The 26,722-nt window shown below is 43.3% G+C and overlaps 1 protein-coding gene across 1 annotated transcript; it reads right to left on the reverse strand.

The window, feature by feature from the left end:
- Positions 1-257: 257 nt before the first annotated feature.
- Positions 258-25,271, reverse strand: SF3A3 (splicing factor 3a subunit 3). Its single transcript, XM_030324138.1, has 17 exons — positions 25,062-25,271; positions 24,727-24,774; positions 22,208-22,260; positions 21,997-22,102; positions 18,938-19,010; positions 18,483-18,574; positions 16,712-16,794; positions 15,900-16,038; positions 15,336-15,404; positions 14,613-14,680; positions 14,345-14,452; positions 13,089-13,158; positions 10,751-10,915; positions 10,550-10,660; positions 9,280-9,370; positions 1,558-1,613; positions 258-572 (listed from the first exon to the last, which is right to left on the reverse strand). The coding sequence occupies exons 1-17, from the start codon at positions 25,155-25,157 to the stop codon at positions 495-497; spliced, it is 1,506 nt and encodes a 501-aa protein (XP_030179998.1). The 5' UTR covers positions 25,158-25,271; the 3' UTR covers positions 258-494.
- Positions 25,272-26,722: the final 1,451 nt, after the last annotated feature.

Consider the following 26,722-nt stretch of genomic DNA (forward strand, 5'->3'; position numbering starts at 1 on the left):
CCTTTCCGTACTACGTGCATAAATGGCTGACTCAACTAAGGGCAGGGCTTATCCTGCGGTAATGTGCATTTGGGGAAATGGCAGCAAATGGGGGTGGGGAAGAAGTTAGGTTAGACCTACCTAACATAATAAATGTAACATTAACCAGTGCTCATCAAACCTCAGTTGCTGCTTAAGTTGATGAGAAAGAGGTAGGGAAGTGTTAAGAACAAAAGGATTAGTTAGGTTAGTCCATAATCCTGGGCTTTAGAACAAGACACATTCAGAAGGGCTGGGTTTATTTTCTGACAGAATCTTTTAATATAAAACAAAGATAAAACACATCTTAACCCTGCAATCTGCCAGCATGCCTTGCTTTTTTTTCCCCCCAAGATGCACACTAGACCTTAAGACTAAGTAGCAGAGTCTTTATGAGCATTTGGTTGGGAGAAATAGAAAAGGCAGATTTCAGGTAAGCCTGGACAAGCCCGAAAGCCGAGATACGTCCCTGAACACTAGAGCAGTCCTTGTCTCTTCAGATCCTCATATGTCTTCTTATTCACAACATTCCCACTGGAGTCTTCATATTCTTCCTGAAAGGACAGGGGCACACTGTTAGCCATACCTCCTGGGAGAAATGCTTGGAACTAGCCTCTGGGCACCTGACCTCACCCTGGCTTGATTTCATGGCATTCAGCTGAGACGGCCTTTCTCACCTGGGGTTCTGGGGATCTGCAAGGCGATTGAACCCGACTGTCCTAAGGCTTCCATTGTGTGTCATAAACTAACACATCCTAGGTGACTAGAATGGTAGCAGTTCCCAGGGATACCTGAGAAAATAGTTCATTCAAATCACCCTGTGTGTCTAAGATGATGTACCCTGGTTGAGAAAGGGTGACCTAAGACAACAATTCGCAAAGGATCCCCAAGAACCCTCAGTGTCTGCCCAAAAGGCCACTGGGGGGCGGGGGGGGAGTTGAAAGGGAGGCCAAGAAGGCTGAGCTTCCTCATTTCCAGTGCAGTTCTCCTTTATTTTATCTTATGTATTGGAATTCTACGTTACAGTCTGCAGATGGCTTTGCTGCTACCAAAAAAAAAAAAAAAAAAAAGGAATATTGGAAACCAGAGAAAGGGAACAGCTACCTCACTTCACACACACATCATTCCTCATCCCTGAACTGTGCTCTGTGGGAGGACTATCTCGAGACCAATAAGGGTGCCTCCTCACCCCGTGAGCACGAGAGAGGGTCATCTCTCATTAGATGCTTTCCTCGAAGGAGACCTAACCTATGATACGGGTTCACAACTTCTTAGCTTATGGATCCTCACAGCAGGGCAAGACATTGGGTGCTCGTGCTTGCCGCTTCAAAATTTCAGAAGCAGAATACAACCCGCCTCGGGACACACATTTAATATCACAAATAAATTAGGTTTACATATGAAGAGCCAATTCACAGATATTGGCACTTCTGGCCAATACTCGCTACTATGGTGAACTGGGGACCACCTTTTGCCTGCCTCCCACAGGGTGAGGGAGCTGTCACCTGATGCTATCCCCAATGCCACGTTAGCACCCACCTCAGTGTCAGGCTGCCATCTCTCTGATGCCTTCTGCAGTTTCAGCTTGGCCCACACTGCAGGATGAAAAATGAACAGCAATCAAGAGTGGCCTGAATATCCATCAGGCAGACAACATCATGATGCTACAAAATTCCTGTCCCCATTAAGATTCCCCTGGATGAGACTTTTTGCCTTCCCCGGACTAGAATTTCAGTTCTGGACCACCCACAGACGAAAGCTCCTCCGTGGCAAAACTTACCATGATCTTTGCTTTGCTGTAAAAGACAAGTTGGATCAAACAAAACCACAGCCCTCTTACAATAGAGAACTGATACACCCTCCGAGGAAGAAGTTAATGTGGTACAGCCTATGAGAATCATCGGAGAACATGACCTTATGGTCTTAAAGTTCATTACAGAAGAGAAAGGGAACACCAGGCATGGTCACGTATGTTAATTTAAAGGCTGGTTTGTAGATCTGAGAAGCTTCAGAGGAGGAAAAAAAGGTGAAATATCATGGCCAAAGAATCTGAACGATAAGATGGCTCAACAAACACTGGAGACATGAAAATAAGAATTCTGACAGTTCAAGAACAAGTTATCTTAAAGAAGATGAACAGTAGCAAACATTTCCAGAAACTATCACAGCTTCTGAGGGAGCAAGCACACGTGTACACACAGCAGGACAGGTACTAACCCAGAAGAGAGAGCTGTAACTCTGTTAAGATTGTTGCCAGAAGGTGCCTTCTCAGAACAGAGGTCTACATGGGACAGCTAGGACAGGTCCACTGAGGGAGAGGACAAAATATTACCGGGGGGGGGGGGGCAGAAAAGGCACAACTATCCGATACCTGTATGCTTTCACATCTCCCAAGCAGAGCTACTCTAAAGTTGACAAGATTAAAAGAAATACCACATAGAACAAATTGATGCCTTATATGGGGGATGAGACAGACAACAAAGGAGAAAGTGCTTAGCTCTGTGCCTGGTATACAGATACCGACCTCATCATCTTTTCCCTCCTTGCTAGTTGCTTTAAATTAACTGAAGTCTCCAGGCTCAGATAATAAGCATATCATAAATGAACAGAAAATTTATCATGTGCTACAAGGACCCAGGGCAGGGTCTTGTCAGGTTCTATTCCAGGCCATTCAGGAATCCAACCCAGAAGACAGTGAAATATTGGAGATTAGAAATGCTATGGTGATTTTTCTCTCGGTTGTCATGATTTTTTTTTTTTTTCCGAGAAAGAAAAGAAAAATGGATGTAGGAAACTATGGAGCAGTAAGGGGGATATTACTCTTCAGAGGCATCTAAAAACAATTAGAAAAGAATGGGGTTACCTTTGGGAACCAGTGTGGATTCGCTAATAGGTGAACAAATTCAATTTCCTGTTTTTGAGGACATAGCCCACTCAATAAAAAGCCAGAGACAGAATATCATGATCTAGCAAAGCAACTGCTCTCATAGGCAATGTCCACAGAGGTCATTACAGCTTTTAAATTTCTTATGCTATTACCATAAACAACATGATAACTGAACCTGATGCTGTTAGTTTCTCAGGTAGAGTTATATCCAGTGAATACTGGTCAGTGGTGACCACCCACCTAAATAATGGAGATCTCTGGGGGCAATTTCACAGGGCTCTTTCTTGGCCGTTGTTTTCTTCAACTTAAAAAACAAAAATAACTGTAATTTATTTAAAAAAAGTTTTTTTAATGTTTACTTATTTTTGAGACAGAGACAGAGCATGAGCAGGGGAGGGGCAGAGGAGAGAGGGAGACAGAATCTGAAACAGGCTCCAGGCTCTGAGCTGTCAGCACAGAGCCCGACACGGGGCTCAAACCCACGAACTGTGAGGTCATGACCTGAGCCGAAGTCGGACGCTTAACTGACTGAGCCACCCAGGCGCCCTAAAAAGAACTGTAATTTAAATGACGGTGCTGAATCCCTCTCTCCTGGCTAAAAACTCCAGAAGAAAAATGTCCACAGAATGATCTAAAACAAAGATCAGCAAGTGGATCCAGTGTAAAAGCTATGCCAACGGTTACTTCCCTGACCAGCACCTTATTAGGGAACACATCTTCTTGGTGTATCTAACAAGTAACCACTTTTGCTAACTACCGGAGACCCAGCTGACTGGACTACAGATGGCACAAGACCCGGCTGCATCCATCTATTGTCTGTCCCCGGTACTAGAAATGGGGACAATTAGACGCCGACCAAGCTGGGCGATGGCAGGCTGAAGGAGGGCATCGGAGCAAGGGCGACAGTTGCCCTCATATGAACTCGGGTTAAAAAATACAAGAAAAAGGAGAAGGTGTATGTACAGAGAAAGGCATATTCAGGGTGGGGGGCATGGAGTTCACTTTTATAGGCTCTCTTCCTTATAACCAAAAATTCCTAAAATGTCTACTTCAGAATCTTAAAAAAAAAAAAAGGATAACCCAGGTTTAATAAAACCGCCAGCAGGAAATGAAGAAAAACTACAGAAACCTTACACAATAGAATTAACCTCAATTCAATAATTGCTTACTACTAGTGAGACACCAGAGATAAAGCCTGTCACGATCTTGTGGGAGCCAGTATGTATCCAGTCATTGATCTGTTCCTGCAAGTCTGAAAGGAAGCCAGAGAGTTAACCTGGGATACTCAAAAGAAGGTACAAATGCCCGGGGGAAAAAGAAGGGGAGAAGTGATGATAAATTTGTAATAAATCTATGAATGATCAACAGAGGGTGGGGGAAAAAGTGAAAAGACAGTGATATTGGGGCAGAGATAACACTATTCATGTCATACACAGAACCTAAAAATATCAAGGGAAGTCATGATGGATGGAAATGATACAACAAACCAAAGAAGTGCCAGTAATAAAAACGTGTATGAGAGAAATTGAGTAAGCAGACATTTGAATAAAGAGATAAATTCTGAAAATAATTCGGGCAACGGAAGCATCATGAACTTCCCAACCATATTCTAGAAAAAAATAAATTTTTCTGAAAATCTAGTATGGCCACGGAGAGAATTCATGGCATTTCTTTCTGGAATCAAATTAATGATCAATTCTTAATTTCTAAAAAATTTTATTTATTTAAGTGATCTTTACACCCAAAATGGAGCTCGAACTCATGACCCTGAGATCAAGAGTCACATACTCTTCCGACTAAGCCGGCCAGGCGCCCCAATGATCAACTCTTTAAAAAAAAAACCCTACTTGAAGCTGATTGGAAGGAGGCAGTTTTGGCAGTGTGGAAAGGGGGTTTGATCCCTGGCTTTTTTTCCACTTATAAACTACGGGGCCTTGAAAAAGTTACTTAACTTTCCTTGTCTGAAAATGCAGGTGACCTACTACTTCACCGGTTGTTCTACAGATTAGGGAGTGTAAAACATCTCCCATTTACCCAGCATACAGCAAGCACTTGATAAACGGTAGTTAGCAATAGCAAAATCAAACCCTGAGTGAAAAGACGGAGGTGACTGGACCCCTCTCGTGGGACCTGCAGAGGAGCCCCCGCAAGTGGAGATGACGAGGGCGGGGGCAGTTTGTGCTTCCTCACTGGGTAGCTCGGCACGGCCATCAGCCATGGTTGTAAGCACCGTACCTGCATATCTGGCTCAACCTTCAAGACGACTCTGTCAAGTAGACATACTACTACCAGCCACGTTTTATAGATAAGGAAACTGAGGCACTGAGAGAGGTAACCTGCCCAGTGTCCCACAAGCTAGCAAGTGGCGGAGCCACGATTTGAACACTTACAGGCTGCCTTCCAGAGTCTGCACTCTTAACCACCACACAAAACTACACTAGGAATGTGGTTCTGAACCAACTTTACCCTTGAAACAGAACGTATCAAAATGTAAAGAACCTGACGGAATCCGTCAACCAAGTTCTAGGGTAAAAGATCATGACAAGAGAGGACATGAATCTGAAAGCAGAAAAGCCACTTTTTATAAACGAAGTGGTAAAAACATTGATAAACAGGGTACGATTAAGAACACAGAATATATTCTACTGACTGAATCACAGAGTAAGAAATAAGCATAACATTTTCAGTGTTTCAGGTCATCAAGATATGATCACTCTTATAATTCAACCAAATAATATATGCTAATAATAGCTAATAAAAATTAATAATAGAAATACACTTAGTTGAAACCTGAAAGTTAGAAATATTAGAAGAATATCTGTCTAAAAGGAATAGATATAAGTCTACTATTTAATCCATGTAAATGAGAAATCTAAAAAACAAGGTAACCTTTCCAGCAAAGGACCTAAGTACAAACAGATCAATTAATACAATGAAGCATAAAAGACTTAATATTCCTATGCCTATACAATGATGAGTATTGGTGACTAGGGTAAAAATGGCCCACATTTGCTGCCAAAATTCTGATAATTGGGAAACGGTCTAAGTCCATCACAAAAGAACAAAGAAGCCATCAGATAAAGGGAATTTCCAAAAAAAAAAAAAAAAAAAAAAAGAGAAGTAATCAGTAAAGTTATAATACAATTTGAGTTTATGTGGCTCAAACAACATAAAATACATACAAAATCGGTATAAATGCAGGAGACAAATTTAATTATAACTGAGAATGTCAATATATCCCTATCAGAATGTGAAATAAATACAATTATGAAATTTAAGGACCTGAACATTGCAAGATTAAACAGCCTACAGATGGAGAGAAGCACTTCTTGGGTCTATAGAAATCTTTAACAAATCAGACTACACACTTGAACACAAAAATACAATACATTCTAATGGCAGAAATTCTCTATCTTACTGCATGGGCCAGGAAATACAGGAATAAATAAAAGGGAGTTAAAAGGTACTCAACCAAATACAATTAAAAATACTCTAATCAGAAATTACAACTTTAAAAAATAAAAAGCAAACGTATCATTAATGGATATTCCTAATGGATTCCTAAAAGAACGACATCGAGTTCTAAATGCCTGTTTTAGAAAGAATAAAGAAACAAAGAGAAGAAAATTCTTGTCTAAAGACTTAAAACAATAAAAAATATATGTAACATTACCGAAAAATATTGGCAGGAAAAAGAAAATAAAACAGAAGAGAAATAAAGCACTTGGTTTCCACTCTGTCATAAATCAAGGAGTTGTACAGGTTATTAACTGAAGAATCTTCTCTGGCTGTCCCTTTGTATGAAGAAGTAACCTCTATTTAAGTATAAAGTTTCAAATGACAAGAGAATGTAGTGTGTAATCCCACCCACTTTATGTTACGAATACAGTTTTGATCCCTGAATCTGACAAGTGATTCAAAGGAAAACAAGAAGCACATCTTTTACTGAACGTAAATATAAAACTTCTAAACAGAATCCTAACAGGATAAATAAGTGTATTAAAAGAATATCCACCACCAGTACGAAATAATCCAGGAATGTGGTTTAATCCAATGCCCATAAAAGAAAAAGTGGGAAAAATGTTGTCATCTTTCTCTTGCGGAATGTGGTAATAAAACCATGAGCCAATCTTAAAAATCAGTGTGGATGTGCAGCATCATTTCCTTTAAAAACAGCAACCAGTTATGGGCACCTAGGTGGCTCAGTCGGTTGAGTGAGCATCCGACTTGGGCTCACATCATGATCTCACGGTTCAGGGGGGCTCCCTGGGTCAGGCTCCACGCTGACAGTGTGGAGCCAGTTTGGGATTCTCCCTCCCTTCTCTTTCTGCCCCTTCCCTCTCATGCTTTCTTACTCTCAAAATAAATAAAAACTTACAAAAAAACACAACAGCCAGCAGGTAAGAATGGCTTATCACCTTTTTAAAAAAATTTTTTTTAAATGTTTTTTAAATATTTATCTATTAATTTTTAAAAAATGTTTATTTACTTTTCAGAGACAGAGCATGAGCGAGGAAGGGGCAGAGAGAGAGGGAGACACAGAATCTGAAGCAGGTTCCAGGCTCCTCAAGAGGTCAACACAGAGCCCGATGCGGGGCTCGAACTCACGAACCCATGAGATCATGACCTGAACCTAGTCGAGACGCTTAACTGACTGAGCCACCCAGGCACCCCTCACCTACTTCTATTTAACATAAGACTTGAAGAGAATGCTTAGGATACATACTATCTGTGACACAAACAAACATGGAACAAAATAAAAGTCTCACTTTTGTTTTAGCAGTTCGTATGACCCTAAGCTTAAATAATGTCAATGTCAATCTCAAGGTATCAGAAATAATAGATTAACTCAGGCAAATTACGGGACATAAAATACACAGGGGCACCCTGGGGGGCTCAGTCAGTTAAGCGTCCGACTTCGGCTCAGGTCATGAACTCGTGGTTCGTGAGTTTGAGCCCTGCATCAGGTTCTCTGCCGTCAGCATGGAGCCACCTCTTCCCCCTCCATCCCATCCTCCCCCACTTATGCTCTCTCTCTCTCTCAAAAATAAATAAACATTAAAAAAAATACACAAAAAATTAACTGTGATGTATTTATTAGTGGTGCACAGCCAAAAAATACATCTAAAAATGAGACTGCATTCAAAATGCAGTTATAATTCTATGAGATTCTGTTACTATTTTAATTTCATCCCAACAAAGTAAAGGGCAAAAATGAAAAGTAAATTAGAAGCTAATGTGATGATCTGCTAACGAGGCACTTCATAATTCTGGAGAGACTGTATGATCCTGACTTGTAAACGAATAAGGAAAAACGAGACAGTGAGAAGTCCCCAAAGCTGACTGCACATATAACACTAAATGAAAAAGTCCCCAGAATCTACAGGCTAGGCAGGATCAGGGAGGATTTTTTGGTTTTTTTTGTACTACTGAAATATAATTGTATAATTGACATACACGTTCTATTAGTTTCAGGTGTACAAAATACGTTTTTGACAATGATATTTGTCCTTCAATGCTCACTGGGGGTAAGTGCAGTCACCACTGTTCAGGGAGCTCTTTAGAAGGTCATTTCTATTTTTTTTTTAAAACGTTTATTTTTGAGAGAGACAGCGAGTAAGCATGCATGCGGGCATGAGCGGGGAGGGGGCAGAGAGAGAGGGGAACAGACGATCTGAAGTGGGCTCTGCTTTAACAGCAGAGAGCCCAACGTGGGGCCTGAACTCACAAACTGTGAGATCCATGACCCGAGAATGGGTGCTTAACTGACTGAGTCACCCAGGTACCTCTAGAAGGTCATTTCTAATGTGTCTCTGCAGTGGATGTGAACAACTTCAGGTATGCGGCCAAAGGAGTCAGCTGGCCAAGCAGCTGAGTAGTGTGACGTGATCCCGAGGGGGACTACCAGAACTTTCAGAGTGGAGGGGGAGTACCCCTTTCTTTGTGAGTGATGCTAATGGCAGGAAAAGATACCACTGCCAGGCAAAGCAGGGAGCATGACTAAGGTTAACAGCACATCTTCTGACATGCACTTTACTCCGTTCTTTCTGCAAAAGGTATTTTGCTACCACTTTTCTGTGTATCTGCCCTGTCACCTCAGGAATAAGCTGGGACTATTTCTATTTGTCTTTCATATCTGTAGTTTTCAACACGTTAAAACTAATTCAGAAAAAGATACATACCCATTCACTCATATTACATACAGAGGAGTTCAAAGGCCACAGTCAAAAATGTAGCTATTGTGTCACTGTAGGAACTTCTCCAAGTCCACAAGCTGTTAACCTTAGACCTGGACACACCAGGTACTGGGGCAGGGAAGTGGAGGGGTGGCCACTTGGTGTGGCCTAGGGAAACAGTCAATAAAGCATACTCACAGGAGACAGCATCTTCAATCTGTGTCACGTTAGCAAAGTGGGCAGTGTTTGGGATGCCCAGACACCTCATGCCATGAGCGTGACGCCACTCCTGGGAGAAGAGAGAAGTGGAAGGACAATGTGAAATGGGAATAAATGAACACAGAATACAAACTCCATTCTATTCAGAAGCCCTAACGTGACCCCATGTCAAAGACTCCATGTAATGGCAGCACTCCTTCTGCAGTTTGCGTTTGTAAACAGCTGCCTATGACTGAGAAGAGGAAGTTATTTCAAAGCAGCATTGCATTGTTTTCCCCACGGGGTTGATATATAAAACCGACATTCTAGATCCAGATCCAATAGTGGTCCAGATAAAACCTGTATCAAGACCACAGAAAACAGCACAACTCTAATTAACCAGTCATCTCCCACGCACTCCCACCACCAGCATGAGTAAGCGTTACTGATGGCGGGTCAGCGTCACCTTTGTAAGCAAAGAAGGCTGCTTACCAGGAGTAAGCAAGGAGGTGAAGGAGAACAGGGAGAGACGATGACAATTTGGGCTCGGGGACGGCAAATGGCATGGGCTTTCTCCTGGGTGTCAATTCCAACGCATTGAAGGTAATATTGAGAAAGACTCAGAGACTACTCAGGGGCTCAACAGAAAAGACCCAGGATCAATTAGTATGGATGTCTGAAGGAGGGAGAGAGGAGTTCATATGAATTCTCTAACCCTGGCCTAGCAAATCTTTTCCATTTGTAAGATTTCCTTCCAAGTACTAGAAACCAAAGACAGAAACAAAACAAGGATGAATCCACTCACTGGAGTACCATCCAGATAATGCCTTGTCTCAAAACTTGCTTGATAAATGTTATCCTCTTAGTTCTTATTTTTCGAAGACGCAAAAGCCCATTTAAGACACAAAAAAGGAGGCGGTCAGTCCTTTCTCTGGTTTTGTATACTAGCAGTGGGTAGAGAAATGACCAAAGAGTCAGAGGATGGCCTAAGGTGCTGGCAGAAAGATATGAGAAGTATAAGAAACAGCAAGGGAAACGGAAATGAGGTTCAAACAGCAAGTGGCAGAATGCCTCCAGAAGCCATCTTAGGTGTAATGCTAGGCTAGTGTGGTGCCAAAGGTCAAATGCCACACGCTTGACTTTAGATCCACTCCTTCTTGCTTCCCTTAAGCTCTGGACGCTAACGCTTCTCTCGGGCTGTTCCTATCCTCTTTGAAAGTTGCATATTTCATACTTCAATTTCCAGGAGAAACGGCTCTGAATTCCTTACAGCAAAGTGTCGCTGGAAGGCCTTGGGACCTCGGTAGGTGTAATTTCCACATATCTCGCAGTTATAGTTGATGTTTAGACCGTGAAGCTTATACAACCAGTAGGGAATGGGCTGAAAGAGACCAGATAAGAATCAGTATTAGACTAGTGTCTGCGTCTGCATCCCGAATGGGCAACAGGAAGGGGGCAGTGCTGAACTTACTTTGCCATCCCAGCCCAGGGGCAGGTTTTTAGGGTTGTAAATGATCTCATTCTCTTCATCCTCACTTTCACTCTCACTGATCTGCTCTTCCTCTTCTTCTTCTCGCTCTTCTCCTGTCCTTGCCTGCTTGCGCTGCACATTTTCATGAGTAAGATGTCGCTGTTCCTAAGTCAGGTCCAGAAATGAAGAGGGAAGTGAGAAAAAGTAGTGCAGAACAAGAAGGGCAATTTCCTAATTTCCTACAACCTTGTTGATCCCTCACATCCAAGGATACGGTTTTCTTGCTTGTATAATAACAGGCAAGTCCTGCCTTCAGATCAGAACTCTTTATCAATAGGCTCTCCTGATCCTGAAGGAAAAAGTCAAAGGTCTTATGTCACTTGCCTCTGCTACTCAATGCGGCCACAGACGATCACAGAACAGAAAAAGAAGTCTTTTCTGTATCTAAAAATATTTCCTTACCCAGTCTTTTCTTCTCCTTCCTCGTCAAGATGACAACCTTCTAACTTGCCCTAACTCTCTCCTCATTCCAGTCCAAATTCCATTTGTTCCCAGATTTATGTGCTTAAAAAACAAAACCAAAACCAAAAACACCCGGGGTGCCTGGGGGGCTCAGTCGGTTAAGCGTTGGACTTCGGTTCAGGTCATGATCTCACCGTTTGTGAGTTCGAGCCCCTGTCAGACTCTGCTGTCAGCATGAAGCCTGCTTCGGATCCCCTGATCCCCTTTCTCCCTGCCCCTCCCCTGTTCACACTCCCCTCTCTCAAAAATAAACAAACGTTAAAAAAAGAACTTAATGGTACACTCTGCTTAAAAAAAACTTTTACTGGCTTCTTACTGTTTAAAGAACAAAGTCCAAATTTCCAACATAACTCTCCAAATTATTCCCTGACCACTCCCTCCCTTATAAGGCACACTCCACGCACACTGATTTTCTCATTATTTCTTAACATCTAGTTCCTCTTCGTGATATTTTACCTTAATCCTTACTGTTTCCTCTTCCTAGAACATTTTTTTCTCCCTCTTTCTAATCAGAAAATGCAGTCTCAATGTGTTGCAGCACACATCACATCACACTGCAGTTACTCGTCTCCCCCAAGCACAAAGTGGGCTTTTCAAGGTCAAGAAGCCATGTCATATTCACTATTGTACCCATGGATTTAGTACAATGTCTGGAAACCAACAGGTATCGATAAATGCTGAGATAACAGTAAAAATCATACCACTACACACTGAGAGCAACTTCTGAAAACCATTCTGACTGGAAGTCTAGAGAGTGGTGCCATCTGCCGGCAGGGAAACCAAAGTGCTCTCAAAGGAGGGAGAAAGTAAAAAGTCGTGTGTACACCTTATGTCATGGGTACAAATTAGCCTCCCAATCATCTTTGGAGGACTGGCAACCCAGACTGCCGACCATACTAGCACAGCCCAAGTTCACTGCGGGGAATAGCAGTGTCCCAGGTTCCAAGACCTAGCCACCCTTTTACTGAAAGCGGCTGAGAACCAACAGGTGACTCTAGTTTTACAGCTATTACATGCAAGGTCCTCAAACAAGAGCATAATGAAAACATCCATGGCAACAAAGACATATAAACAAGCTACTGAGTCAGAGCCACCTGTTCAAAAGGCGATCTGAGCATCTGTATAGGGAAATGCTCTGAGAGCAGCTGACAATTATACAAAGCAGAGACTATCCAAAAGGCTGGTCTTCTGCAGGACTCCCAGAGATCCTGACCTTCTCTGGATGAGTGCTGCCCTTTCGTCTACCTTCTCTTCTCTGAAAGAGTCATTTCCCTTCTCCTCCTTTCTGAGAAAAGCATTCTGGGTTTGATTAGGGCTTTTTCTACTCCAACTCACCCTTCAGCCCTTTCTTGAAAGAATATTCAAGATGCAGTTCACAGCCAGCTTTGTACCACTAACATTCTAACCCTAGCAAATTCCTTATAATCTTCTAAATATGTAAGTAAGGCCTTTTCATAGTAAAAATCATACCTAAACTGTTATAAATAGATTTTTCTCCTACTTGCCTTCTGTTTCCTGGGTCATCTTCTAGGTATATTCTGGAATGCAGGCAAAGAACCTGCAACATTCTGGATACTATACTGAGAGGGGAGTCTCTTCTCTCTGCTTGGCCTTGGAAATATCGCTTAACAAAAGGCACTTAAGAACAGAGGGGACTTCACTAAAGGCCCAAGTACCCTGAGAGAACCCTATTTTCTGCTGAAGTAGTTTAACATCTACCCTTTTCTCTTTTGATCCTAAAAAAAACAACTAAGAATTCACATTTCTGACTCCTATATCTTGTATCTTATAGCTCTCAGCAGAGTCCATTGCTTACCCCAAGAATCTCTACATATTCGTAGATCTGGGCTTCTAGGAAGGCAATGTCTTTGTTCCTCTCAGTGTCGCTGGAAACAAGAAACAAGCCATATCACTCAAGAGTTCTTTTGCCCAATGCCTTATCCCCTGTATCTGGGAACATTTATTCCAAGGGTGCATTAAAAACTACAAGCATGTGACAAATGTCATGCTGTGAAAGCAAATGTTCTATTCAACTTAGGACTTGCTGACAAAAGTATTAAGGTTCTTTCTTGGAATGCTCAGAAGCTTCCTCTTTGACCTCATTCTAGAAGGTGAAAAACACATGGAGACATTTAAATTTCCATCATCATAATCTACAAAAGAAATGTGGTGTAGGAGGCAAGCTCTGGGATTGGCAGACTTGGGCCCAAATCCTGACCCTGCTACTTAGTCACTGTGAGATAGTGGGCACATTCCATTACTTTTCTGAGTCCTTATCTGCAAAAAATCGGGATAACTACTTTTCAGAGTTGTTGTAAGCATTACGAAAAACTCATATTTAAAAAATACCCTGTACAAGCATGTGGCTCGAGAATAGATTCAACTACAGGAATAAAAGGTACGGCATAAGGAATATAGTCAGTGGCATCGCAACAGCGTTGTAACGTGACAGACAGTAGGTACGCTTGTGGGAAGCATGGCATAGAGCAGAGAGCTGTCAGGGGCGCCTGAGTGGCTCAGATGGTTAAGCGTCGGACTTCAGCTCAGGTCATGACCTCACAGTTTGTGGGTTCAAGCCACGCGTTGGGCTCTGTGCTGATGGCTCAGAGCCTGCAGCCTGCTTCGGATTCTGTGTCTCCCTCTCTCTCTTGTGTGTCTCCCCCTGCTTATGCTCTCTCTCAAAAATAAAGAAACATTAAAAAAAAAATTAAAAAAAAAGCAGAGAGCTGTCAGATCACTAGGTTGCACATCTCAGACTAATGTAACATAGGGTCAACTATACTTCAGTTCAAAAAAAAGATTCAATTGTCAAGAGCCAAAAGAAACTTAGAAGAGTATTTCCCGACCCTATTCAGCCTCCATCTCCTCCTGAGGTGACAAAAAGTACCTACTCTCAATCAGTGGAGTACGGACTGTCCTTGGTTTACAACGATAGCACTGCCGTTTGCAGGGAAAAAAGGGCAAACTAGACCTCTCTGAATCAATAATGGCGATAAAACAGGCTGCTGTGGCAAAAATTCTGCATGGGAAAATTTTAAAACTATCCACCGAGGTGCCACACCAGCTACTTACCGCTTGGTGCCTTTTGACTTGGGGTTTTTGGCAAACAGGGAGGTGTCGAGTGACTCCAGGGACTTTCCTTTGGTGCTGAAGAGCCTCTGGGCTCGCTCTTCTAGGGTCCTAAGGAGACGGGAGGAGCAAAAGATTTCAGAGTTCTTTTATCATATAGGCCTGCATATTTCTGCAGTGCGCGGTGACAGGAAAGAATGGAATCAGAGCCAGTTATTGTGCAAACACACAGTAAAATGAGACAGTTCTGATAGAAAAAGCAGTTTCTTACCCACCGCACTTCAAGCCTAAAGCTAAGAGTGCAGATTTCAATCTGTCCAGACCCAGGGAGGCCAACTCCTACATAAAAAAGAGACAAGTTACAATTTTATATAAACAGATTCTGAGAAACAACAAAAGGCTCAAACTTAGGTGTTCGCAGGCTCGTGTGCGGGTGTTCTTGAAGCTGTGGCAAAACCACACATTCCATAGCCAAAACCTAGCAGTAAGTTCAAATTCTCCAAAGGACTGACTCTGTGGTCAAGTTCATACGTAATCATATTGGTAGTGATTACCTCCGCTATAGTTTAATATAGTTAGAATTATTTTATTTTACACTTTTCAAAGTCGTTGGCTTAATTTTTTTCTTTCTATCGTTATCTTTCCACATTCTTCGTAGATGCCTGGTGCCAGGAACTGGTGTCTTATCATAATAGGTTCACGGCATTAGAGAAGACGACTGAGTGGCTCTTCTGAGCAGTGAACAGGCGAGACCAGTACAGTTGCTAAAGAAAACAGGGGCGCTTGGGTGGCACAATTGGTTAAGTGTCCGACTCTTGATCTTGGCTCAGGTCATGATCTTGCAGTTGGGGAGTTTGAGCCCCACACTGGGCTCTGTGATGATGGTGCAGAGCCTGCTTGGGATTATCTCATTCTCTCTGCCCCTCCCCCATTTGTGCATGCTCTTTCTCCAAATAAATAAACAAACTTAAAAAAAAATAAAAAGAAAACATACTTCCCAGGAGGAGAATGCAGACAGGTCAAGATGGGCTCCAGCATGGGTCAGGGCACTGCTGGTCTCTTTCTAGCAAGAAGAACAGGAAGATCCACGTTTAGAATGAAGGCAAAGGAGACACCTATCTAAATTACCAGGTGGTGGATGGTCCCCTCCTGGTACACATGTGTGACTAGGAATCAAATTCCCGTAAGAGCAGAGCCAAAGAAAGATGGTCATTCTCTCCCTCAGAGTTCAGGAGAACTCAAGTTTATCATCAGGAGTGAAAATACATGGTACAGACTTCTAGCATATAATCTTTTCAGTTTCTGGGCAACAGGAGCCACCCAGCAGTAATGACACGGTGAAAATCCTGAGCTCAGCCAATGGCAAGGAGGCCCTGACAAATCTCATTCCCAAAGTATGCATGGAAAGAAAACCTGACATAACTGGCAAAGGACACCTCATAGTTACAACTGATCCTGAGGGATCGGTATTAATGCCCTAAGATAGAGGATCAATATTAAAGCACAATAATTAATTCAATTCCTGCGCTTGTCCTCTCCCAACCCCACTGAAGCTCACCGGCCATCCAGGAAAGGTACCATTCTCCCACTTCTTCTCAAACTCGTTCTGAATCTTTCCAAAAAGTTCATTCTGATCTTGCAGGGGCTTCACTCGATCTGTGTAATCTTGAAGGTATTCAAGCAGCATCTCCAGGTATCTACAGAGGAACAAGCAATACAGAGAAAGCAATGAGAGTTTTTATGTTTTGCATAGATTTTTTATGTCCCGTAAAATACAATCATAATCCTAGTAACACCAGTTTTTAAAAGCAGTAATACTAAATTTTAGAAGGGGCTTGCAATTGACTTTTTTCCTATAATCTTGATTCTGACTTTTCTGACCTCATTTCATTCTCATGATATAATTTCAAACACTAAAATCTTAACACAAAAGATTTCAAGTAAAAGAAAAAAACAAGAGAGGAAGGAGTACAGATCACTAACCCGGGGCATAAAACCACAAACAAAATTTTCCATCTATACATCAGAACCAGGCACCTCACTTCAGTCACAATGAGAAATTCTCATCTTTTTCTTATTAAACTCCAAAGACCCAGATTCCTGAATGATACTTCCTTCCACAATGAAACAAATTTAAGAACAGCATGGGCATAAGATCCCAGATGTGCCAACAAATGCATCTTTTCCTAGAGCCAGAGTATGACAAATGCTTAAAAGACTATGTCATTCAAAATCCGTATCCTCCAATAAACCTGGAAGTCGTTTGTGTCCTTGTTCCAGGCAATAAAATGCAAAACTCTGCCATCCAATCTTTACATGAAATAACCTCCTAATCAAATCCAGTAGAGCCTAGCAGCTGGCAAAGCCCACCTTTTATATTCGGCATTCTTCCTTTCTTTAGGAATGTCAAATAATTGGTCAAAGATGGACAGATATGTGATATAATCCAGCTTCTGAAAGGAGAAATGACAAGAGATTCAGTTAGGTATCTGCACCAAGTTATGCTATAGTCTCCAATAAATGAAGATCAAAACTGAGTGCTAACAAAGTAACAAGGCCCGGCTCATCTTTGTCTTTTCCCTCCCCATCATTTAATTCCTGCACTAGTGGGCTGTTAATTCCACAGCACTGAGTAGACCACCAGACACGAAATGAACTCTGCAAAATAAAGATCAAATCAACAAACAGTAAACTAAAGAAACATTTGTCAAACACTAACTATATGCGAGGCACTTGAAAACTGACACCCACTACAGCCTAAACTAAGGTCCTGAAGGTAACATTTGTGCATTCATACAGTCACTTATTAAGCATCTTTGGACCAAATACATGGATACAAACGAGAACAAAATAGGTACAGGACCTGCCCTCACGGAGCTTAAAGTACAGTCCCTGAACTTTTGGGACATTTCCTCACAACCCCATAAGGAACTTAATCATACGCTTCCTTGTGAACTTTCTGAGATTGTCACATTCAGTCTCAACTCTTGTGATAAAAGACACTAAGTAACCCTTTACTGGCACAGATTATGTTTTTATATTTTTCATATACCTAGTACTATGTGCATCTAACACAGGAGCTCAGTATGTGTTTGAGGGTTTTTTTTTTTTATGTTTATTTTAGAGAGAATCTGTGTAAACAGGGGAGGGCCAGAGAGAGAGAGGGAGAGAGAGAATCCCAAACAGGCTCCACACTCAGCACAGCGCCCAACGTGGAGCTTGATCTCATGACCCTGAGATCGTGACCTGAGTGGAAATCAAGAGTCAGACACTTAACCGACTGAGCCACCCAGGTACCCCTCTGTTTCAGTTTTTTTTTTTTTTAATTTTTTTTTTCAACGTTTTTTTTTATTTATTTTTGGGACAGAGAGAGACAGAGCATGAACGGGGGAGGGGCAGAGAGAGAGAGAGAGACACAGAATCGGAAACAGGCTCCAGGCTCTGAGCCATCAGCCCAGAGCCTGACGCGGGGCTCGAACCCACGGACCGCGAGATCGTGACCTGGCTGAAGTCAGACGCTTAACCGACTGCGCCACCCAGGCGCCCCCCCTCTGTTTCAGTTTTTTAAAAAAAATATACTTTAAGGGTGCCTGGGTGGCTCAGTCGGTTAAGCGTCTGACTCTTGGTTTCGGCTCAGGTCATGACTTCACAATCATGATCTCATGCTGGGTGTGAAGCCTGCCTAAGTGTCTCTCTCTCTCTCTCCATTTGCCCCTCTCCATCTCGCAAACGCACGCATGCATGCTTCCTCAAAAAGTTTTTTTTTTATATTTACAAAAGCAAAACATGCTTATATTAAGCAACAAAATTCATTAATAAAATACTATGCTTGGGGTGCCTGGCTGGCTCAGCTGGTAGAGCACGCGTCTCTTATCTCAGGGTCATGAGCTCAAGCCCCAAGTTGAGTGTAGGGCGTACTTAAATAAAAATAAAATAAAATGCTCGTTGTGTTCACTATAGAAACTTTTCATTTTGAATACTATTTCATTCCAAGAAAGCACATCACCTCTTTAAGATTTACATAATGGTTACAAAACACAAGGCAGATAATCTAATTGCTTCCTGTCCAGGAGCCCCAGCCTGATGTCCTGACTCCCCCGTAGAATCAGAACCACTCTCCCCATAACCCCCCAGGTCCTACCTCTGAGGCCTTCAGGTTAATGTATTTGAGGTAACAGTCATGGAGGTCAAGGTAACGACCATATCCCTCTTCATCTGTGAACTCCACCAGATCTGAAAGTATCAAAGATACCAGTGATTCAGACATTAAAGACCACTTTCTTGGACCTGGCTTTTCAAACGGACTGCTAGTTCTTTGTTTCATGACACAGCCCTTCACCCAAATGTCCTCCCTATACTCACGAAGTGAACAAACTTCAATTTTCCAGGTCAGCGAATCTGAGCTAGGGTAGCACAAAAATCAGTATTTTCTCCAAGGCCAATTTAGGATGTTAGTACAGCTCAGAAACCAGCAAAGAGAAAACCGGCAAGAGACCCTGGCTATGAATTTCTCTGGGGCTTTGGGTGAAAATCTGAGCTCTGTCATTAACCTGCACTTTTGTTTAGTGCTAGAGGGAAAGGGTAAATCCTACTTACTTTGTGCCTCTTCACTTGGATTCTCTCGAGCCTTCAGAAGCTCTTCAAATTCCACTGACATTGGCACACAGATCTGAGGGGAGAAAAGAGAAAAATTCACGTGGATTTTTCAACAAAAAAATTGCAACGTCACAGAAATGGGCTGTACAGAAAGTTGGACTTCTGACACTTTAGACTTGAGTTTTCATTATGAGTCTACTATTCTCCAATTACCTCGCTTTTTCTTTTGACTAAAAACTGCTAAAGTAACACTTGCTCACAAAAACTCAAAATGGGGGCGCCTGGGTGGTGCAGTCGGTTAAGCGTCCGACTTCAGCCAGGTCACGATCTCGCGGTCCGTGAGTTCGAGCCCCGCGTCGGGCTCTGGGCTGATGGCTCAGAGCCTGGAGCCTGTTTCCGATTCTGTGTCTCCCTCTCTCTCTGCCCCTCCCCCGTTCATGCTCTGTCTCTCTCTGTCCCAAAAATAAATAAACGTTGAAAAAAAAAAAAATTAAAAAAAAAAAACAAAACTCAAAATGAAGGGGTGCCTGGGTGGCTCAGTTGGTTAAGTGTCCAACTTCGATGCAGGTCATGATCCCACAGTTTGAGTTCGAGCTCCATGTTGGGCTCTGTGCTGAAAGCTCAGAGCCTGGAGCCTGCTTCAAATTCTGTATCTCTCTGTGTGCCCCTCCCCCGCTTATTCTCTGTCTCTGTCTCTCTCTCTCTGAAAAATAAACATTAAAAAAAAAAAAAATGAAAACCCCAAATCCCCCTTTAATTCTGCTGAAAATAGGTAAGCACTATTAAGAGATGTTTCCTTTTTTTTTTTTTAAACGTTTATTTATTTTGAAAGACAGCAAGTGAGGGAGGGGCAGAGAGAAAGACAGAGAATCCCAAGCAGGCTCCACGCTGTTAGTGTGGAGTCTGACATAGGGCACGAACTCATGAACCGTGAGATCATGACCTTAGCAGATATCAAAAGCTGGATGCTTAACCCACTGAGCCCCCCAGGAGCCCCAAGAGACCTTTTTTTTTTTTTTTTTTTTACTGTTTATTCATTTTTAAGAGAGAGATAGAGCACGAACGGGAGAGGGGCAAAGAGAAGAAAGGGAGACACAGGATCCAAAGCAGGCTCCAGGCTCTGAGTGGTCAGCACAGAGCCTGACTTGGGGCTCGAGCTCACAAACCGTGAGATCACGACCTGAGCTGAAGTCTGCCGCCCAACCGACTGAGCCACCGGGGAGTCCCTCCCAAGAGGCCTTTTTATAGGTTTCCAAACTTTGCTGAACATTTAGGATCACCTGGGGAATGGTTTAAAAAATCTTGATGCCCCTGACACCAATTAAATCAGAAGGGTGGGGAAGGTAGCAACACTTTTTCAAGATCCCCAGAGGATTCAAATATATCCACCAAAATTTGGAAACCCTTGTTCCATATATTTAAATATACACATTTGTACAAGCACACACAGGCATGTGCAAGGTTTTTCACATAATTGGACCTTTTCTCCCCCCACTTAGTGTATCTTGGGCATCCTTCCAACATTTTTTGAAACTATGTATTCCTTATCATCTTTCTACCAGGGCTGGAATAAGGTTAATACATCAGAATGGTACTCATGTCTTGTCTCTTGGATGGCAAAACACTTTACACTCTACACTTCAAAAGGGTGGGAAGACTTATGTTGGTGTGAGAAAGCACCTTCTTCTCCTACCCCTGAACTTCAATGTCTTCTTTCTGGTACTTTCAGTCTTCTCCTTTCTCTACCTGCTCCTTTAAAACATGCACGTCTTCCTTATGACCCTCCTGTCTCTCCTCTTTTTTTCTGCCAGTCTTTTAAATGCCTGTTTCCCCCTTGGGGCGCCTGGGTGGCGCAGTCGGTTGAGCGTCCGACTTCAGCCAGGTCACGATCTCGCGGTCCGGGAGTTCGAGCCCCGCGTCGGGCTCTGGGCTGATGGCTCGGAGCCTGGAGCCTGTTTCCGATTCTGTGTCTCCCTCTCTCTCTGCCCCTCCCCCCGTTCATGCTCTGTCTCTCTCTGTCTCAAAAATAAATAAACGCTGAAAAAAAATTAAAAAAATAAATAAATAAATAAATAAATAAATGCCTGTTCCCCAATCCATACTTCTGCTTCCCCGTGATCCACTTTTGGCCCCTGTGACCAGATTTCCATTCCCACTACTTTGATGAAGCAGCAATCCTGGCACTTAACGGTCAACAACAAGTGATGCCAGTGGCCTCCTTTCTGAAAGTCTTTTGCTTAGCTTTTCAGTAAGACACACTACCTAGAGCTGTTGTTTGACCTCTGTGATAGAAGTGTTCCCAGGACACGGTTCATTTAGGTACCTTATTGTCATCGGTATGCCCTCAAGGCACGTGGAAAAGCTTGACCTCTACCTTCACACTGCGTCTCTTTCTCAGAACTCTATGATTCATGGCTTCAACCATCATATCTAAGATAATTCTCAGATCTAAATCACAAGGTTTTATCTCTTGCCTAAACCCCAGTCACCTAACTTCTACCACTCACGGAACACTCCTACCTATATACACTATCACCTGAAAAGCTACATATACGAAAACCCATTTTCCACTGCATATGGGTTACCTCTTTCTTCTTTATTTCCATCAAGGGAACAAACAACTTAACTGACTGAGCCACCCAGGCACTGCCCCCCCACCCCCCATTCTTAAACAAAACAAAACAAAGCATGATTGGGCAGGGAGAGCCTACACTGTGATTTAGACAGGACAAAGTCTTTAACCTCCCAATGGGGAGCTGTGGAGCAAAGACTACTCATTCCAAGAGTTTCTCAGTGGATGGAAATAGCCAGGCCACAGTACCCTCACTGTGCTCAGTCACTGGCTGGGGATATCCAGGAAGAGTATGGCTTTGGTCTAAAGATGAGGGGGAGACTGAAAGCACTGGAGTTGTAGGATGTCAGCTAAATATCTGCTTGCAGCTAAATGGCAGGTTCTTTTTTGAAGGGACATCTAAATGGCACATCTCTATTCTCTTTACACCTTTCCTTTAGTGTGCTTTTCGGGCAGGTTTGGAAAAAATACTTTCTAAGTACCATACCTCATTTGGGTGTTTACGATGGAATTCTTTTATTTGCTTGAGTCTGTTATAAAATTCGGCAAATTCATTGGGTCCTGAAATGGCATTGAGTTCCTCCTTCCGTAACCTACAATTTCAGGAAAAATCCAAAGAACATAGTACACACAATCAGTCCTTTAATCGTGGCTCCTCAGAGGCATGAACTTCTGGACTAGCTGGGACTAGCACTTACCCATCCTTATCATCGTATAAATCCCGCAGGTTCCCACTGACTTCCATATACCTCTGAAAGGCAAACACAAAACCCATCAGAACAGTAATCTGGAACTACAGGGCTCAGCAACCAACAGGGCCCACTAGTCAAAGGTCAGGGAAACCTTGAGAGATGTGGTGGTAAAAGTTCCTGCGCTTTCTGGTACCCTAAACTGACAGCGCTGTTCCCGCTTAGTTTTTAAAACACGTCAAGGTGAAGACTACCTAAGTGACACGTTTTGAAGGGTGGAGTGTTCCTATATTTACATCCTACTGATACTTAACTTTCCCTGGAAGAGTCAGAGAATCACATAAGAGTGTCACCCTCTAAACAGCAGTTCCCACCCTCAAAAATAAAAGTTCCCTACCTCTTGAGGGTAGCTCAAGAGGACTTTCACTACTTGACAAAGCTTGACTGAGTGCACAGGCTAAGTAAAAATCTCACAGCTTACTTTGGATTCAAACTCAAGATAGCACAGTTCCCTCTTCAAAACTTTTGGGACCAGATTTCACTTCAGAATTTGGAAATTTTAAGTTGGAAAATGATTACATATTATGCAACATCCCTACTGGCATCTGGAACACATATTAGTAATCCTGCAATGAAAACGATGCATTATTTACTAAGTGGGATAAAGGCCATAAAAAGCCTTTTATCTGTTCAGATCAGATTTTGCCACCAAGTAATTAAAAAACAAAAAAATAATACGGTCCCCATCCCCACCCAAAAAACATAGAAACTCTTTTGTTTTCACAATATTTTTTGTAAAGTTTCTTTTCTTTTTTTTTTTTTTTTTAACGTTTTATTTATTTTTGAGACAGAGAGAGACAGAGCACGAACGGGGGAAGGTCAGAGAGAGGGAGACACAGAATCTGAAACAGGCTCCAGGCTCTGAGCTGTCAGCACAGAGCCTGACGCGGGGCTTGAACTCACTGACCGCGAGATCATGACCTGAGCCGAAGTCGGCAGCTTAACCAACTGAGCCACCCAGGCGCCCCAAGTTTATTTATTTTCAAAGGGAGAGGGAGAGGCAGAGAGAAAACCAAGCAGGCTCCATGCTATCAGCACAGAGCCCTACGAGGGGCTCGACCCCACGAATTGTGAAATAATGCCTGAACCAAAAGACTTGGACACTTAACTGACTGAGCCACCCAGGCACCCCCATTTTCACAGTATTTTTGATTTGAGAATTTAGATAAGGAACTAGGAGCTAATAATACTAATCATTTCCTGCACCGAGAAACTCTGATTAGGTCTTTCAATCTTTTTTTTTTTTTTTAAGTATTTATTTAGGGGCACCTGGGTGGCTCAGTCGGTTGAGCATCCGACTGCAGTTCAGGTCATGGTCTCACAGTTTGAGCCCCGCATCGGGCTCTGTGCTAACAAACAGCTCAGAGCCTGGAGCCTGCTTCAGGTTCTGTATCTCTGTCTCTCTCTCTCTCCCCCCTCCCCTGCTCATGTTCTGCCTCTCTCTGTCTCTCAAAAATAAATAAATGTTCACACACAAAAAAATGTCTTAAGTATTTAAAAATTTTTATTTTTTTTTTTAATTTACTTTTGAGAGACAGAGAGAAAGACAGAACACAAGCAGGGGAGAGGCAGAGAGAGAGGGAGACACAGAATCCGAAGCAGGCTCCAGGCTCTGAGCTGTCAGCACAGAGCCCAATGCAGGGCTTGAACTCACAAACCGTGAGATCATGACCTGAGCCAAAGTCGGACGTTTAACTGACTGAGCTACCCAGGCGCCCCATAAAAAAAATGTACTCATTTAGAGAGCAAGAGAGTACAAGTTGGGGTGCAGGGGGAGAGGAGAGAACCCCAAGCGGCCCAAGCCGGCTCTACGTTGTCAGTGCTGAGCCCTATGCAGGGTGTGAACTCATGAACCAAACCGTGAAATCATGATCTGAGCCGAAGTCAGATGCTCAACCTACTGAGCCACCCAGGCGCCCCAGGTCTTTCAATCATTTCTAAACAGATTTCAAATACATGCAAGAGAAGAGAGCACAGTATAATGAACCTTCATTTACCTATCACTCAGCATTAAATGAGCAACTAAGTTGCATTAAGTTAATCAACATTTTGATTTTGCTCCACTTTCTAAAAGTAAGAAACTGAACGAAGTAAATGCAATTTGGTAGGGAAAAACACTTCAAATACTTCAAAACAATACCTTGAGGGGAAAACACTAACATTGAGCATTCTTTTTGGGGGAGAAGGGATAGTACCTTTTGTGCCTGGGCCACCGACTTAACTATTCTTTGCACATCATGGGACACGGGATGCTATGAATAAAAGGTCCCCATTCACAGAAGTGAGGAAGCGCAGTTCAGTATCCTCGGGTTTGGCAGCCGCGAGGACATCTCCAGGCAGACAACCCACGACCGGTCAGTCTGGTGGTTACCTTCGGCCAAGGTTCATGTTGGGACCCCGCACCCCGCCTCCCCCTCTCTTTTCCAGCTCATCCCGACCCAAAGAGAAGCGGACAACGCAGTACTCACATCTTGCATGGCCCGCGTGCGGTGGTCGGAATTGATCTGGTCCCGGAGCTGAAGAAAAGCAAACGGTGACACAGATGCCGTTAGTCGGAATTCTGAAGGTGGAAAGGCCGCCGGAGGGCGGAGCTTACCCGCCCAGGTCCCAGCGGCTGTAGCCGAGGCCTCGGGGAGCGCGGCGCCTCCGCGGGCGGTAACCATGGCGGAGCTTGGAGAGGGAGCCCTGGAGGGAGCAGGAGGCCCGGAGCGGGAAGGGTCTGAGGGCCAAAAAAAGCTCCCCGAGGTTAAACACCGGAACGGGGCCCAGCCTCGACGTAGCCCTTGCCCAGGCCCCCACTCACCGTGGACTTCTTAGTGAGCATCTCTTTGGCCATGACGTCCATGAGCCGTTCCTTTTCCTCATGATACCGCCGCTGCTGCTCTAGAATTGTCTCCATTTTTCGTCCTCCGCTGCACCTCGATTCACACCACCGACACGGCCGGAAACGACTCCCGCCGCTTTGCGCGCCCGCGCCCCGCGCTGAGCGTCCGGCTGCACCAAAGTTCCGCGGGTGCCGGAAGTGCCTCTGGGACTCGAAGAAAAGGGAGCCTCACAAGGAGAGCACAGTCCGTGCTGTCGAGATCGCCGCAGTGCCCCCTGCTGGCCGGAGGTGTGGCGGAGCGAGGCCGAGCGGTTTGCAGGTGCCTCTAGAGGGCGTCCAGAAATTCTGGCATCTGAGGTTAAGAGGCCGGCTTTCTGGGCTTTTATGAGGCGGGCAGGACAGGCAGGGACATGGTGGACTGAGTAGTTGGAGAACGTGGATGGGAGCTGGGAGACCGGAACTTGAGTCTTTAGCTTTCATCGTGACCTCTGACAACGTTTTTCCCTTCAATGGACCTCAGTGTCCTTGTCAGTAATTTTTTTTTTTTTTTTTAAAGAAATTCGCATGTGGAGGACACCTAATTGTCTGTAAGCAGGGGGCTGGTAAAATAAAATATGGTGGGGCGCCTGGGTGGCTCAACTGGTTAAGCCTTTGACTCTTGATTTTGGCTCAGGTCCTGATCTGGGATGGAGACCCACAGGTGGGGCTTCCTGCTAACAGCAGGGAGCCTGCTTGAGATTCTCTCTCTCCCTCTCTCTTCCCCTCCCCCGTGAACACATATGCTCTCTCTCTCTCAAAAATAAATAAACATTTAAAAAGTAATTGTCAAAAAAATTGAATTTATAAAAAAATAAAATATGGTACATCCGAGCAGTGAAATGCTATACAGCTTCATAAAAAAAGAATGAAGCAAATTTCTAGGTATGGAAATTAAGACATATTCCCATATAGTCAGACGTTCATAGCAGCATTATTTATAATCAACAAAAACTGGTTGCAGCCCCAACATCCATTAAGTGGTGAATGGTAAACAAAATATGGGACATTATTCAGCAGTCAAGGAATGCTACAATATGAATGAACCATGAAAATATCACATTCACTAAAAGAAGCCATATACAAAAAATGTCATAGGGTATATGCAGATGAAATGTCCAGAAAGGCAAGTCTATGGAGATGAGTGGTTGTCGCTGGAGGTGAGAGCGGAGTGACAGTAAATTTGGTGGCGATAGAAATGTTCTCAAATTTGATTATGGCAATGATTGTTCCACAACTGTATTAAATTTGCTCAAGGTAATTGAACTGTACACTCAAAGTGGGTGAATTTTATGGTATGTAACTTATCCCTCAATCAAGCTGTTAAGGGGATGCCTGGGTGGCTCAGTCGGTTAAGCATCTGATTTTGGCTCATGTCATGAGCTTGCAGTTCATGGGTTCCAGACACACATCGGGCTCTGGGCTGACAGCTCAGAGCCTGGACCCTGCTTCAGATTCTGTGTCTCCCTTGCTCTGTGCCCCTCCCCTACTCATGCTCTCTCTCTCTCTCCCTCTCTCTCTCAAAAATAAATAAGCATTAAAAAATAAAAAATAAATCTATTAAAAGAATCTATATGAACTCAATGAAGTTCAACACTAATTGT

The sequence above is a fragment of the Lynx canadensis genome, chromosome C1 (genome assembly GCF_007474595.2).
Source record: "Lynx canadensis isolate LIC74 chromosome C1, mLynCan4.pri.v2, whole genome shotgun sequence".
NCBI lineage: Eukaryota > Metazoa > Chordata > Mammalia > Carnivora > Felidae > Lynx > Lynx canadensis.

Coding starts and splice junctions, on each gene's coding strand:
- SF3A3 (XM_030324138.1), bottom strand. CDS start 25,157: ATGGAGACAATTCTAGAGCAGCAGCGGCGGTATCATGAGGAAAAGGAA. Junction 22,103..22,207: donor TTATACGATGATAAGGATGG/GTAAGTGCTAGT, acceptor CTGAAATTGTAG/GTTACGGAAGGAGGAACTCA. Junction 10,916..13,088: donor AATATGTAGAGATTCTTGGG/GTAAGCAATGGA, acceptor GACCTGACTTAG/GAACAGCGACATCTTACTCA.